General features: G+C 36.8%; 1 protein-coding gene across 1 annotated transcript in view; it reads right to left on the bottom strand.

The window, feature by feature from the left end:
• The window catches only part of MAN2A1 (mannosidase alpha class 2A member 1), a 134,476-nt gene that overhangs the window by 38,168 nt on the left and 83,641 nt on the right, over positions 1-12,667 (bottom strand). The window contains exons 13-15 of the mRNA XM_032206496.1: positions 9,030-9,195; positions 7,648-7,884; positions 7,408-7,530 (exon numbers count right to left, since the gene is read on the bottom strand). Coding sequence (XP_032062387.1) covers positions 7,408-7,530; positions 7,648-7,884; positions 9,030-9,195 — 526 coding nt within the window. The remainder of the gene's footprint in view (positions 1-7,407; positions 7,531-7,647; positions 7,885-9,029; positions 9,196-12,667) is intronic.

Raw genomic sequence — 12,667 nt, 5'->3', positions numbered from 1 at the left:
CTCTTGTCCCATCACTACCCTCCCTGACAAAGAGTCCCTCCCCAGCTTTCCTGCAGGCCCCTTTAAGTAACAGTAAGACCACTGTGAGGTCTCCTTCTCCAGGCTAAAAAACCCCAGCCCTCTCAGCCTGTCTTCGTAGGAGACGTGCCCCAGCCCTCTGACCACCCTTGTGGCCTCTTAGATTTGTTTCAACAAGTCATGTCCATGTCCTTCCTATGCTGTGGATCCCAGAGCTGAATGCAGTTTTCCATGCAAGATCTCACAAGAGCAGAGTAGGAAGGGAGAATCGCCTCCCTCAACCTGCTGGCCACTCTTCTTTTGGAGCAGCCCAGGATATGGCTAGCTTTCTGGGCTGCAAACGTACGTTGCTGGCTCATGTTCATTTTTTTTTTTTTTTTTTTTTTTTAATCAATCTTTCTTCTCAGTGCTGCTCTTAACTGATTCAGGAACTAAGGAATTACAGTTCCTAAGTCCTTATCTATCACATGTAAGTAGAGGAGATAAACTCATTTAACCCATGACTACTTGCTCCTAAAAGTAGGTGTTTATAGTAGAATACCACAGATGAACTGCATTACTTACAAGAAAGTGGAATAATCAAACCCTTCAAAATCCTCCCTGCAAGTCAGGGCAATATAAAGGTCCACAAGTTGGCAATCAAAGACTGAAACAACAACTAAAGGAACTCTCAGAAAATAACCTGGAGAAACCTGAGGTCTTCAGGCCAAACAAATGCCCTTACCAATTATTGCATAGGAGAACACTTCTTATAACAACAGCAGACTGCCAAGTACGTTTTGTTATCAAAGTAACACTTATGGGCTTATTTCTATTGTTTGAAAGAACATTTCTCACTAGGACCAGTCCATTGCAGCTCTGTGAGCTATTCTGCACCAAACAAGCAAAATGGAGTGCTGCTGCATGAGCAATAAAGGAACAAAAAAGGCTGTGTACTTAGTACGAAGAGCAAATGTTTCCCAAAGTAATTATTTTAAAAGTAAAAAATAATAAATACCTGGAGGAAATCAGTGCAAAAGTTAGTATTAACGTAGCTTGTTAACATAAAACATGATGGTGACATTGATAACTACTATGAGAACGTATTGTTCCAATACCAGCAGAAAGTGGAAATGAGATGCATTTAACATCACTCAGATTCTGAGATTTTGCTACAAATCCTACATTTAATTTTGCAGATGTTGTCAGAAACTAAGGATTTTATTTATTTATTAATCTGAATTTGTGGTTTCACTAGCACATGCAGTGAGAGATATGTATTAAAACCAAGTTTACAAGTATCTCAGTTGGACGTAGTGAAAGGTAAAGATAAAAAAGGAAGGGGAGTTACAAAAACACTTGATGCCATGAGGTTTTAGGGGGGAAACAAGTTTTTTGATACATCAGTGGATATATGATAAATACTGAGTCCACAAAGATTCCTGCTCCTTCCTAATTGTTGGGAAAAAGGGAAAGATGAATAAGTATGGTACTGAGGGCACAAGGAAGTCTTAGAAAAGCGCTAATCTTCTAAAGTGATTTCTTAATAGCTATCTGGAGATACACTGAGTTCAGAACCTGTAAAGAGACAGTGACCAGGTTTGCCACACAGGAAATACTTAAATACTTCAATGAATGAGGCTTTTTAACAGACCTTCTTTATGTACAATTAGTCTAGTACCATCGTAAATATCCCTAGAGAGATGCACAGAGGCCACTGAACAGATTCCTACTCTGAAAAACAAAGACAATTTTGATGTGAATTTTTGATGACAATTTTTGAGGCGCAGAAATAAGACTGCTGCTGTTCAGACACAAATCACGTTTCTTTCCAAGTGAAGGGAGCAAACAATGACAATGCCATTTGCAAAACTGACTGGATAAATCTCTGGTTTGAATTCAGTGTTTACTCTGCCTTGTCTGGAAAATTGGACTAAATGACTGAGCAATTCTATGATTACTCTATGATTAAATTTGGAATAAAAATATTTAGGTCTCATATCCAGTATCAAGACTCTACTTCTTAAACAGTTAAAACGAATAGTAGCTATATCATCTGTTTCCCTAAGCATCAGTAGAATTCAATGTACAAGACTCATCAGCCTGCAAGTTTTGTTAAGCCTGGAAGGCTGTATTTTTCAGAAACAGGATAACAGAACTATGGGTCAACAGGTCTAGAAACCATTTTTCAGTACTCATATTCAAAAGAAACATGACAACATGCCCTTGGAATGAAAAATAAATAAATAGTGAGGCAGAAATTTTAAGGGAGATAATTTGGAGCAAAATAGCATTCCATAGCTCCCTAAGATATCTTAAACTACCTGGTACCTACTGTGTGCCGAAGTATTCAAGGGAGAACTGGAGACCTGCCTTCACATACATGTTTACTGGCTTGTGTAGAAGCTGGTATGATTTCCATGGTCAATTAAAGTTTCCATCTGTAGTCAACTAAATACCACCAACAATCTTACTGTGGCCTAGAAACCTCTGGCAGTACAATGCACAGTTTGACTTCCACACCAAAAATATCCAGAGGAAAGTTTTCCAGCACAGACTGAATTGCTCTTGATATACTTGAGATTTAAAACAAGAATTTGAAGTCTTCATGAAAAGTGTCTTCTCAATTGTTTATTACCCTTAATTTGGCAGAGCCTGAGATTATACTAATGTTTTGGGAAAAAATAAAATGCTATGACCTCTCAAGAACTGTTTAAAGGATTACATAGCATAAGAGAGAAAGCAGTCATTTTACATCTCAAAAAAAACAAACAAACAAACAAAAAACACCACTTGGGGCAGACCTCTGAATTCTTGAGGGAAATTCTTGAGGGAAATGTGTAGCACCAAGGAGAGGAGAGAACAGACATTTCAGATGCACCCGATACTGGAGTAATGTGAGCATCCTCCAGGTAGTTGTCCCTGTTATCTTTTCCTGTTATAAGGCATGTAAAAAGATAGAAAGCACTAAAGAACAGGCTTCTGTGCTTGAATGTGGGTCCTCTGTTTTTTGAGATACGAGATCTAAAGGCATATACAGTGAGATTTTCTAAATGGACAGTCTCTCTCCATTTGTGCAGTGGACTATCTGGCTAATAAAAATGCAAAAAGATGACATTCTTTTAGCCTTGAAAGCCAAGCAGTTAGATAGCACAAACAAGTAGAAGCACCAGGTAGGCCTGGTAAATATACAAAAGGATCTGTAATGAAAAAAAAAAGTTTTTTAAACTAGTAACATCTTTAGCTATACAAGCCAAGGACCATAATCAGTAAAGGAAGTCCAATCATGGAGATGAAGTGTGATGGGGAAATGGACATGGAGAAAAGCTCCAGCACTACAGATTCTGCAGTATAAAAACACATCTCTTATTATATTTTCAGGCAGTATGTAAGTACCCACAGTACAAATGTGTGTGTAGACACAGTTGCCTGAGGGAGAATTGCAATTTCCCCATTTTGGGCCTATCAGAAAAGTCTACATTATTTCTGAAAAAAAAAATCTTAAAGAAAATGAACCACTCACAATGATCCCAAAAGCAGTTAGCATCTGACTCTTTGGGAAAAACTGTTTTGGTTATAGAGTGAGTAGGTCATCATAAATTGACATATCTTTAATACATAGCAGAAAACAATGAATTGATTTAAGGGTCCCTTGCGAGGCAGTTCTAAGGAGCAAAGGGGTTCAAGAACATTCTTGGACACTGTAAGACTGAAATCTTGAAGGTGCAGGAGTGGGCTGTCCTTATTTGCCAAAAGACAAGAGAGAGGAAGAAGACCTGTCTGGCTGAACAGAGCTTCTTTTGTAACTCAGCAGGAAAAAAAAAAAAAAAAAAAAAAAAAAAGTTTACCAACTTTGGAAGAAGCGACAAGAAACTCAGGAGGACAACAAAGGTATTTTGAGGTTCCGCAGGCAGGAAACTCAAAGTGCCAATGCCCAGATAGACTTTACCTTGGCTACTAAACTGAAAGACAATAAAAAATGGTATTATAAAAATATAAATAACTAAAGAATCTCCACCCTTTATTCAGTGTGGGGGGAAAGTGACACCAGATGAGGAAAGAGCTGAGGTGCTTAATGCCTTTTTTGCCTCAGCTTTTATTAGTAAGTCTACTTCTTCGCAAGGTACCCAGCTCACTGTGCTGGAAATAAGAGACAGGGAGCACAATGAAGACTTGTGAGCCTAGGGAAAATGACTAGCGACCTACTACACCATTTGGATACCTGAAAATCTATGGGGCCTGAGGATCCACTCAAGGATACTGAAGGAGCTGGCAGAAGTGTTTGCCAAGTCACTTTCAAAAATTTACTATCAGTCCTGGCTAACAAGGAAGGTCCCAGATGACTGGAGGTTGGGAAATGTGATGCCCATCTACAGGAAGAGCAGGAAGGAGGATCCATGGAATTATAGGCCTGTCAGTCTGGCCTCGGTGCCAGAAAAGATCAGGGAGATCACCTGGACTGCCATCACAACGGCATATACAGGACAAGCAGGTGATCAGACCCATCCAGAACAAGTTTACAGAAGGCACGCCCTGCCTGACTAACCTGCTCTCCTTCTGTGACAAGATGACACACTTCAGGGATGGAGGAAAGGCTGTGGATGTTGTTTACTTGGATTTGAGCAAGGCATTCAATACTGTTTCTCACAGCCTTCCCTTATAGAAATGAGCTGCTTACAGCTTGGAAGGATGAACTGTCTGCTTGGAAAAACAAGCTGGCTGGTCTCAAAGGGTCATTGTTAATGCAGTTAAATCCTGTTAGCATCCAGTCACAAGTGATGTTCCCCAGGACTCAGTACTGGGGCCAGTTCTCTTTCATATTTTACCAACAATCTTGGTGGAGGATCAAGTGTACCCTCAGTAAGCTTGCCAAAGACACCACGTTGGGTGGGAATGTTGATAGGCTTCAGGGCAAGAAGACTTTGCAGAAGGATCTGGATAGGCTGCACCAAGGGACCAAGGCCAATTACACGACATTCAACAAAGCTAAATGCCAGGTGCCTCATAACAACCCCATGCAGCAGTACAGGCTCAGGCAAGAGCGTCTGGAAAGCTGCCCAGCAGAAAAGGACCTGGGGGTGCTGGCCGACAGCCAGCTGAACACGAGCCAGCTGTGTGTCCAGGTGGCCAAGAAGGCCAATGGCATCCTGGCCTACATCACAAATTGTGTGGCCAGTGGGACTAAGGAAGGGTTTAGTCCCCTGTATACAGCGCTGCTGAGACTGCACCTCGAGTGCTATGTTCAGTTTTGGGCCCTTCACTACAAGAAGCACGTCGAGGTGCTGGAGGGCATGTAGAGGAGACCTACAAAGCTGGTGAAGGGACTAAAGAAGAAGACTTATGAAGAGAGGGAGACTGTTTAGTCTTGAAGAGACTGAGGGGAGACCTCACTGCTCTCTCTATAGCTACCTGACAAGAGGTGGAAGCAGGGAGGGTGTCAGTCTCTTTTCTCAGGTGAAAAGTGATAGGACATGAGGCAATGGCCTCAACTTGTGCCAGGGGAAGTTTAAATCTGGTATCAGGAAGAATTCCTTTATGGAAAGGGTGGTTAGGTATTGGACTAGGCTGTCCAGGATGGTGGTGGAGTCACCATTCCTGGAGGTATTCAAGAGACATGTGGGTGTGGCACTTAGGAACACAGTTTATAAGTGGACTTCTAGAGTAATGTGATGGTTGGATCTTATGGGTCTTTTTCAATAAATGACTCTATAATTTCAGGATACAATTACTCTTCACAAATTTTTCAATAATACATGGGAAAAATTAGAAAAATAACTATCTAGCCAAAAGCAAGAAAACTGCCTGTACTTTATCCTACTGCCACGTCCCACAAGGACTTGGAAAGTGTTAGTCAACCCACCTCACACTGAGAGCTGTGAACAGATGGCATTTCTTTTAGACAGAAACCATTAGTTCAAACTGTTTCAGAAACTACTACAGAATTCCATTGTTATTCCCAGTAGGATAATTTAATTAATGTTATTAAAATTCCAGCCAAATGAGCCTTATGGTATATTAACAAAAGCAGAATTTTTAGAAGTATCATGATTTCATTTTTATCGTACAAGAAGTTAAAAAAGCTGAACATACCACACTTTATAATGTTACGTAAAAATGTAGTTTAATTTCATTGATCATGGGAGTTCAATGTGTACCTTATTTTGTAACTGTGCTTGGATTTGTGTGTACACTTCTTACTGATTACTGTTTTTCTACGCAAAAGATGAAGTAACATCTAAAATAAAACTAATTAAAGTTCGAACTAGTAGCTGCTGAAAAGTAAGAATAAAAAAGTGATTGTGTTTACATTTTGTCCTGATATCTACCAACCAAAAGCACTAACATCTAAAACTTAAGAGTAAGTGAGCCCTGTTGAACAAACTTGATGAAAAAAAAAATATGGGACTAAATACACTAAATGACTGAAAATTTCCAACTGACAGATCTCAAAAGGCATGCTTCTATAAGAGACTGTTAGAGGGAAAGGAAACGGTTCTGTCCACTTCTAATATACACACACAAATAAAATCAGAATAGTAACCTTTACTTATCTCCTGGAGAGATGAGAACACAGAAATCCAGGTTTGCCTTATACATGGAACTTTACTTTCCCCAGCAGAAACTCGGCAGAGGAAATATTCTGCAAACTACTTAGGTTCTTTAAGGTGTTTACTAACTTTTATCATTTGTTTTCTGAAATGCCACTTTTCCAATTCCAAAAGTGGTACAACAGATTTCTTATGGTTATATAAAGCCAGTACAAAAACACTGTAATTTCTGAATTTCCAATTTGAAAACTAATAGGAGTATGCTGTTGCCCTCCAATAATTATCCAGCTAAGAATACTGATAACCCTGAACTACTTAATCAGAACATATGCTTGCTACTCTGTGTGTACACTCACCAGTCGGGACTCTGTATTTTAACTAGTATATTGAACTACATATGCTAATCCCAGCCAACAAATACTGCACTCCAAACTGGAAGCTCCTTCCCTCACATTCAAAAAATCATCAGAATCAGAAAAGTGAAGAAATTAATCATTATCTCTGATACTATTCACCATATGAAGTGCAAGTGATTTTATTAAGAGCATGAATGGTTACAGCTCACAGAACTTCTTGTGAGGATAGCATCTTATTTGAATGTTTTAGTGAATCGTAAATCTTCTGTATATTTTTGCACTTTCAAGTTAATGCTTTTTTTTTTTTTCCTTCCCCCTTTTTATTTTAATCTAAGTCAAGGATTATGAAGTATGAAGTTCTGTCAATCATTTCAATAACTGATGTTATTATTTCCAACCACACTGATGTATTTTAATGCTGGTGAAAACTTGTTTTTCTAAGCTGCATTTACAGAATGTTTCAGTTTACTTCAAGATTAGAATCTCTGTGCAAACAGAAGTTTTACCTTGGCATCTCCATCTGGTAAGAAGAGGTAAGCTCCACTCTTATCCCGGTTACTGGTAGTTCCATACCAAGCAAACTCCACCTTCATTTGGTGATTTTTACCATCTTCTTTTGTATTTATTTTCTACAGATAGAGAATCATGTTTGAAATAATCGGCACAGTTAGATTTCCACAAGTAAGAACAAAAGTTCTTAAAAAAAACAACAAAACACAACTGTTTTGAACTATAATGCAGTATACCTCCAGTAATCCAGACATTCCAGAAAACCATAATTTCATATAAGAATTTTCTAAGATTATATTATCCACAGAATTTGGCATCTCTTTTATCTTGAAAATTCTGTCTGGCTTCTCCTGCACGCTGTTCCTTCCACTCAAGTATATATCATAGTCTGCTAAAGTTGTTTCTGAACTCGGAACTTCCAAAAGCTGGTAAACTCCAAGGCCCAAAGGTGGTAGATGAGCCAAGAAAGAGATCTGTCGGGAGCAAAGAAGATGCTGTTACTAAAAATACAAAAACTTTTTATAGCAAATGTATGCTCAGTTTAACTCGTTCTGTTTCAACAGGCAAATGAATATGAAATTACAAATAGCATTCCAAATTCAATGGCTGAAGTATGTGAAGAATTAGCACACAAAAATGTCTGTATCACTGATTTGCTTAGCATCAAAATTACTATTTATTAATGCAATAATTATTTTGAATCCTGCTAAAAAAAAAAAAAAGAATGTAGCTTGTGATATATATATTTCTAAGCATATATGCTATTATTTAAAGGTATGTGTGTAGCATATCAGTTGAGCTTGGACCCTACATGTCACCAAATATGCATTTAAAAATCCAGAAATTTAAACAATAACATTTTATTTTTAGTTTCTGTTCTTTTAGGAGTAGAAAGTCATCTGTACAGGAAAGTAATATTCAAGGTAGATCTCCAAAACAATTTGCTTAGAAACTGAGTTACAGATATCTTATTTCTTCTTCTTTAGTTTCTGCAATTCCCACGTAATGATACTTATCAATAATAATCTCTTCAGAGGACAACTGAAAAACATTAATTGAATTATCTTTGCAGGAATGTTATGCTGAAATAACTTCAATTTGGCTCCTAAGTCAAAAGAAATCAGGCTAAGAATGTAAGGTTAAAAAGAGAGCTCTATGTAGTACTGTTATATCATTAAGAATTTCATAAAATACATTTTCTGATGTGTGACTGTTGAGGCCAGTCTTCTTTAATGACATGTGTCAAAAATTCTCAGAAACTATTTAGAAACAAAGGTGGAATCAAAGCCATCTGTCAAACAGTGCAAAGTAATGGAGATTACTATCCAGTCTGTACGCACCCAGTATTTGCTGCTCATGCAGCTGAAACGGATCCCTAATGTACTGTAACGTATTACAGAAGTTTAACAACTTATCAGTTTAAAAATATTTAAATTTATGTTTTTTTTTTTCTTTTCGCTTAAGGAGACTGAATTAGTGTCATAATCTGCTGAAGGCAGAAATAACAATATTTGAAGTGTGCTTTCATTACTGTATCATTTTATTCCACTGTGAATCTACAGTATATGTCAAATAAAACTTCTTTAATGCTTAAATGCTTATGCTTAAAGCAACATACCTGATATGCTTCATGTGATACTGTAGTTGCTCCATCCCAAACAGCACTAATCTGGACAGTAACAGCTTTTCCAAAAGGTGATAATAATTTGACCCTTGGTGAATTCACATGGACTGAAACCACTGAAAATCGCTCCTGTTCTGTAGGATTATATATCAAAAGGTACCTGCAAAAATATATTTGCCAAATTATCTTTTGGCAAATAAGTTTCCTCCTTCACTTTTAATATTATTGCACGTAAATTTTACATACGAAGCTTTAAAACAATGTTAGAACAACAGGTGCATACCACAACAAATAAATATGCAAAAACAACCAGAAAACAATGAATAGTTCACAAATTCTTGGCAGACTTTTCCTTAATGATATTATTATATTATACAGATGATTCACACAATAGCATTTTTAAAAATCCTATGCAATCAAAATACATTAATTTCAAATTTTAGCTACTAAAGAATTGTTATTAATAATTACAATTACACATATTGAGGTTATTTTAGATTGATTTTTCTGGCTGAAATGTTTTATCCATAGTTGCTTTCCCTTGAACATACCTTAGAAATGAAGTGACAAGCATAATCTGGAGAACGTACACATATCTGATTTATATTCTTTAAAGAAACTACTTTCTCTCTGCTATAAGGGAAACTTCGTAATTATTTAAACTATAATTTACCAGAATTCCCTATGACACTTGTCTGCATATACACTGAATTTTTTCACTAGGCCTGCACAGAATAGATAATTTGTATGTAATCTAATGCCTGTTCTTCCATTTCAGTACAGGTTTAGGTCACTAACCAAAATATTTCACCTTGAAACTGAAAAGTAACATTTCATACACACACACACATTTTTTCTTACAAGGCCATATATAGTAAAATATAAAAAAAAAAATGTACCAGAACATCTGTGCCTCACACATCTGTAGTACTGCCACTTTATTTCCCATCTTCTCATGTCAAGCTCAAAGAATGCACTATTTACAAGTTTTCCCTTATCCTCTGTTTATTTTATCCTTAAGAAAAAAGTCTTCAGCAATGAAAAATGTTCTTGCCAAGATCTCTAATTGCATCTTAGATACACAGCAGAAACAATATTCTGTCTTCAACCTCCTTGAACCTTCCCACTGTAAAATGCTGTTTATTTCTTCATGAAATCTTATCTTTCATCAGATTCCACCTCATCCCACCTTCAGCATTTCTTCTAAGTAGAATCTCCCCATTCTCTGTGGCATTTTCTACACAGATTCCTAAGGGTCTTGTCAGTGGTTTTCTTTCTTTTCCTTCCATTTCTTAGCCTTCATCAACTTCAACTATCACCTTTGAACTGCTTCATTTCGAACTCTTTCCTTGTATCCAAATCACAAATCTCATTCTGTCACTCTCTGAAAACATCATCTGTAGTGTGAGCCTCATTCAAGAACCTGCCATTCTGACTGTAACTCTTCCAGATTCCTTACCCATACATTCAGGTACTCTGTGTTCCATTATTAGGTAGCCTAGTACTTTGGTACAACTTTAAGACCCATCTAATAAGTTGCTTATATAGCTAAACCCTTTCAACTTCCTTCTTTTCCAATATTAGCTCTAAATTGACTGAGGGAGCTCTCCTCTATCAGAGGGGAGTGAGGTCTCTTGGCACCTTTGATCTACCTTTAGAAAAGCTGGGCAGGCAGTGGACAAAGAAATGCTGAGATTACACTTCAGGCATAGGGAAACAGCAAGATTTCAGTGCTGAAAGGCAGAAGCAAACTGCACAGAGTTAATAAGGAAGTATAAATTTTAACTCTTCATTTTGAGAGAAATGACTTCTACACAGGATCAGTGCCAAAAAGAGAGATTACATTAATCCACCACTAAGGTATGGTTGCAATACAGACACCCAAGGAACATCCTTCCTTCCTCTCTATACTGCTGAAAATTCTCATCCACTCTCCTCCCACACTGTACGTATATTTTTATTTACTTATTTATGCAAATGTGTTACTTTAGTTTTAAGCTGTAACTTTGTGTACTATGTTACTTTAATTTTAACGAATTCTGTTTTGCTCTACTGATACTGGGAATCCTTATGAACACTAACCAGGCAACCATTTCCCATTATCTTGTCACTGGCTCCCTCCTTTCACATTCATCAAATTTTGTCTGTTTTCAATCTCACTGCCCATCAACACTAACCTATTATCTCAAAATCAGTAGAAAAGGTGAATTCCAACTTCTCATTAATTGAATAAAATAAAACCAGAGGCTATATTAGATTTTTCTATTAAGACCCTTCAGATAACCTGACATACATAGAAAGTTTCCTATAAAAATATTTTCTGTCTTTTAACTCCTTATTTGAAGCTTCCTGTGCTGAAGGGACTGTTAAATTATGAGTGCTGTGCATAACAATGATTTTTCTTGCATATCTATGCATCTAGCCATGGTAAGCTCTCTACTAACACAACCAGAATTACACCGGGACACATTTTTTGGCCTTGTTTCATGTTGAGGACTTCAAAATTCCAGATAAGACATTAGTTAACATTATGCTAGGTTAGCTTTACAAGTTGTCTTTAGCAACTTCTGCAAGACTCTCAGCCTTCCCTTGTCTTACATAGGTAATTATTACACTTTGCTTGTTCTTTTCTTTTTTCTTTTTTAATATGAGTTTAAGTGTTAACATAACTGTTTGTGTAACTGATGTGGAAATAAAACCAATCTAAAACACTGTTCTAGAAGCCCTAAGAAGTAGGAAGACAAAACAAAACAAAAAACAAACAAACAAAAAAAACAGCAGGTTCACAAATGTTTTTCTTTTTTTTAAAGATTCCTCATATACTATGAAAGAAGAGTGCAAGGGTTGTCAGGAGCAATATAGATAAGAGATGATACAGCACAAAAGCTCCGAGTAAACCATCATTCTCATCTATCAGAACATTATAGGATTGTTTTATTTATACTTGATATAAATCTGAAACTCTGAGCTCTTATGCTTCTAAGTAAAATGATAGCTTATACTTAACAATTCATTTTCAGTGATGCTGTGCATCCTCAATAAATTTACATTATCCGCTACACAAAATTTTCATGTGAAAATACTGCAAGGAATTTCTTCACCTGCCCACTGATATAAACATGTTTCACAACTTCGATTAGAGTTATGTCAGAGCTTCCCATAACAGAAGCTCCAGATCTTAACAACTGGCATAGTATTCTTGTATTTCATTTGACTATGTATTTTTTTAGCTATTTGGATAAGAAACATTTTGTTTCAAGTTATGTCTTATACCTTCTTGAATCAATGTGTTTTAAGTTCATTATGTACATGTCAAATGACACAGCAGTCAAAGGTATTAATGGCAAGGCAAATTTTGTGCAGTAGAGATAAGGAATTTTGTCCAGACACCAGTATTTTGTTTTCAGCACAACTAAACTAAAATAATTATACTGAGATATAAATATTGTGCATTTGCAAAAGCACTGACTAATGTGATTAAATTGTGCTATTTCTGAAGTACCATTCAAGGTTCACTCATACATAATATTCCACAGTAGCTATTTTCAATTCTATATGAAACAATTAAGGCACACGTTTCACTTAAGCTGTATCATTACAGAGAATGTCATCTGCAAATGCAGAGTACACCT

The sequence above is a fragment of the Aythya fuligula genome, chromosome Z (assembly GCF_009819795.1).
Source record: "Aythya fuligula isolate bAytFul2 chromosome Z, bAytFul2.pri, whole genome shotgun sequence".
NCBI classification, from domain to species: Eukaryota; Metazoa; Chordata; class Aves; order Anseriformes; family Anatidae; genus Aythya; species Aythya fuligula.
Note: the sequence above shows the minus strand (reverse complement) of the source record. Positions and strands in the feature narration are given on the sequence as shown.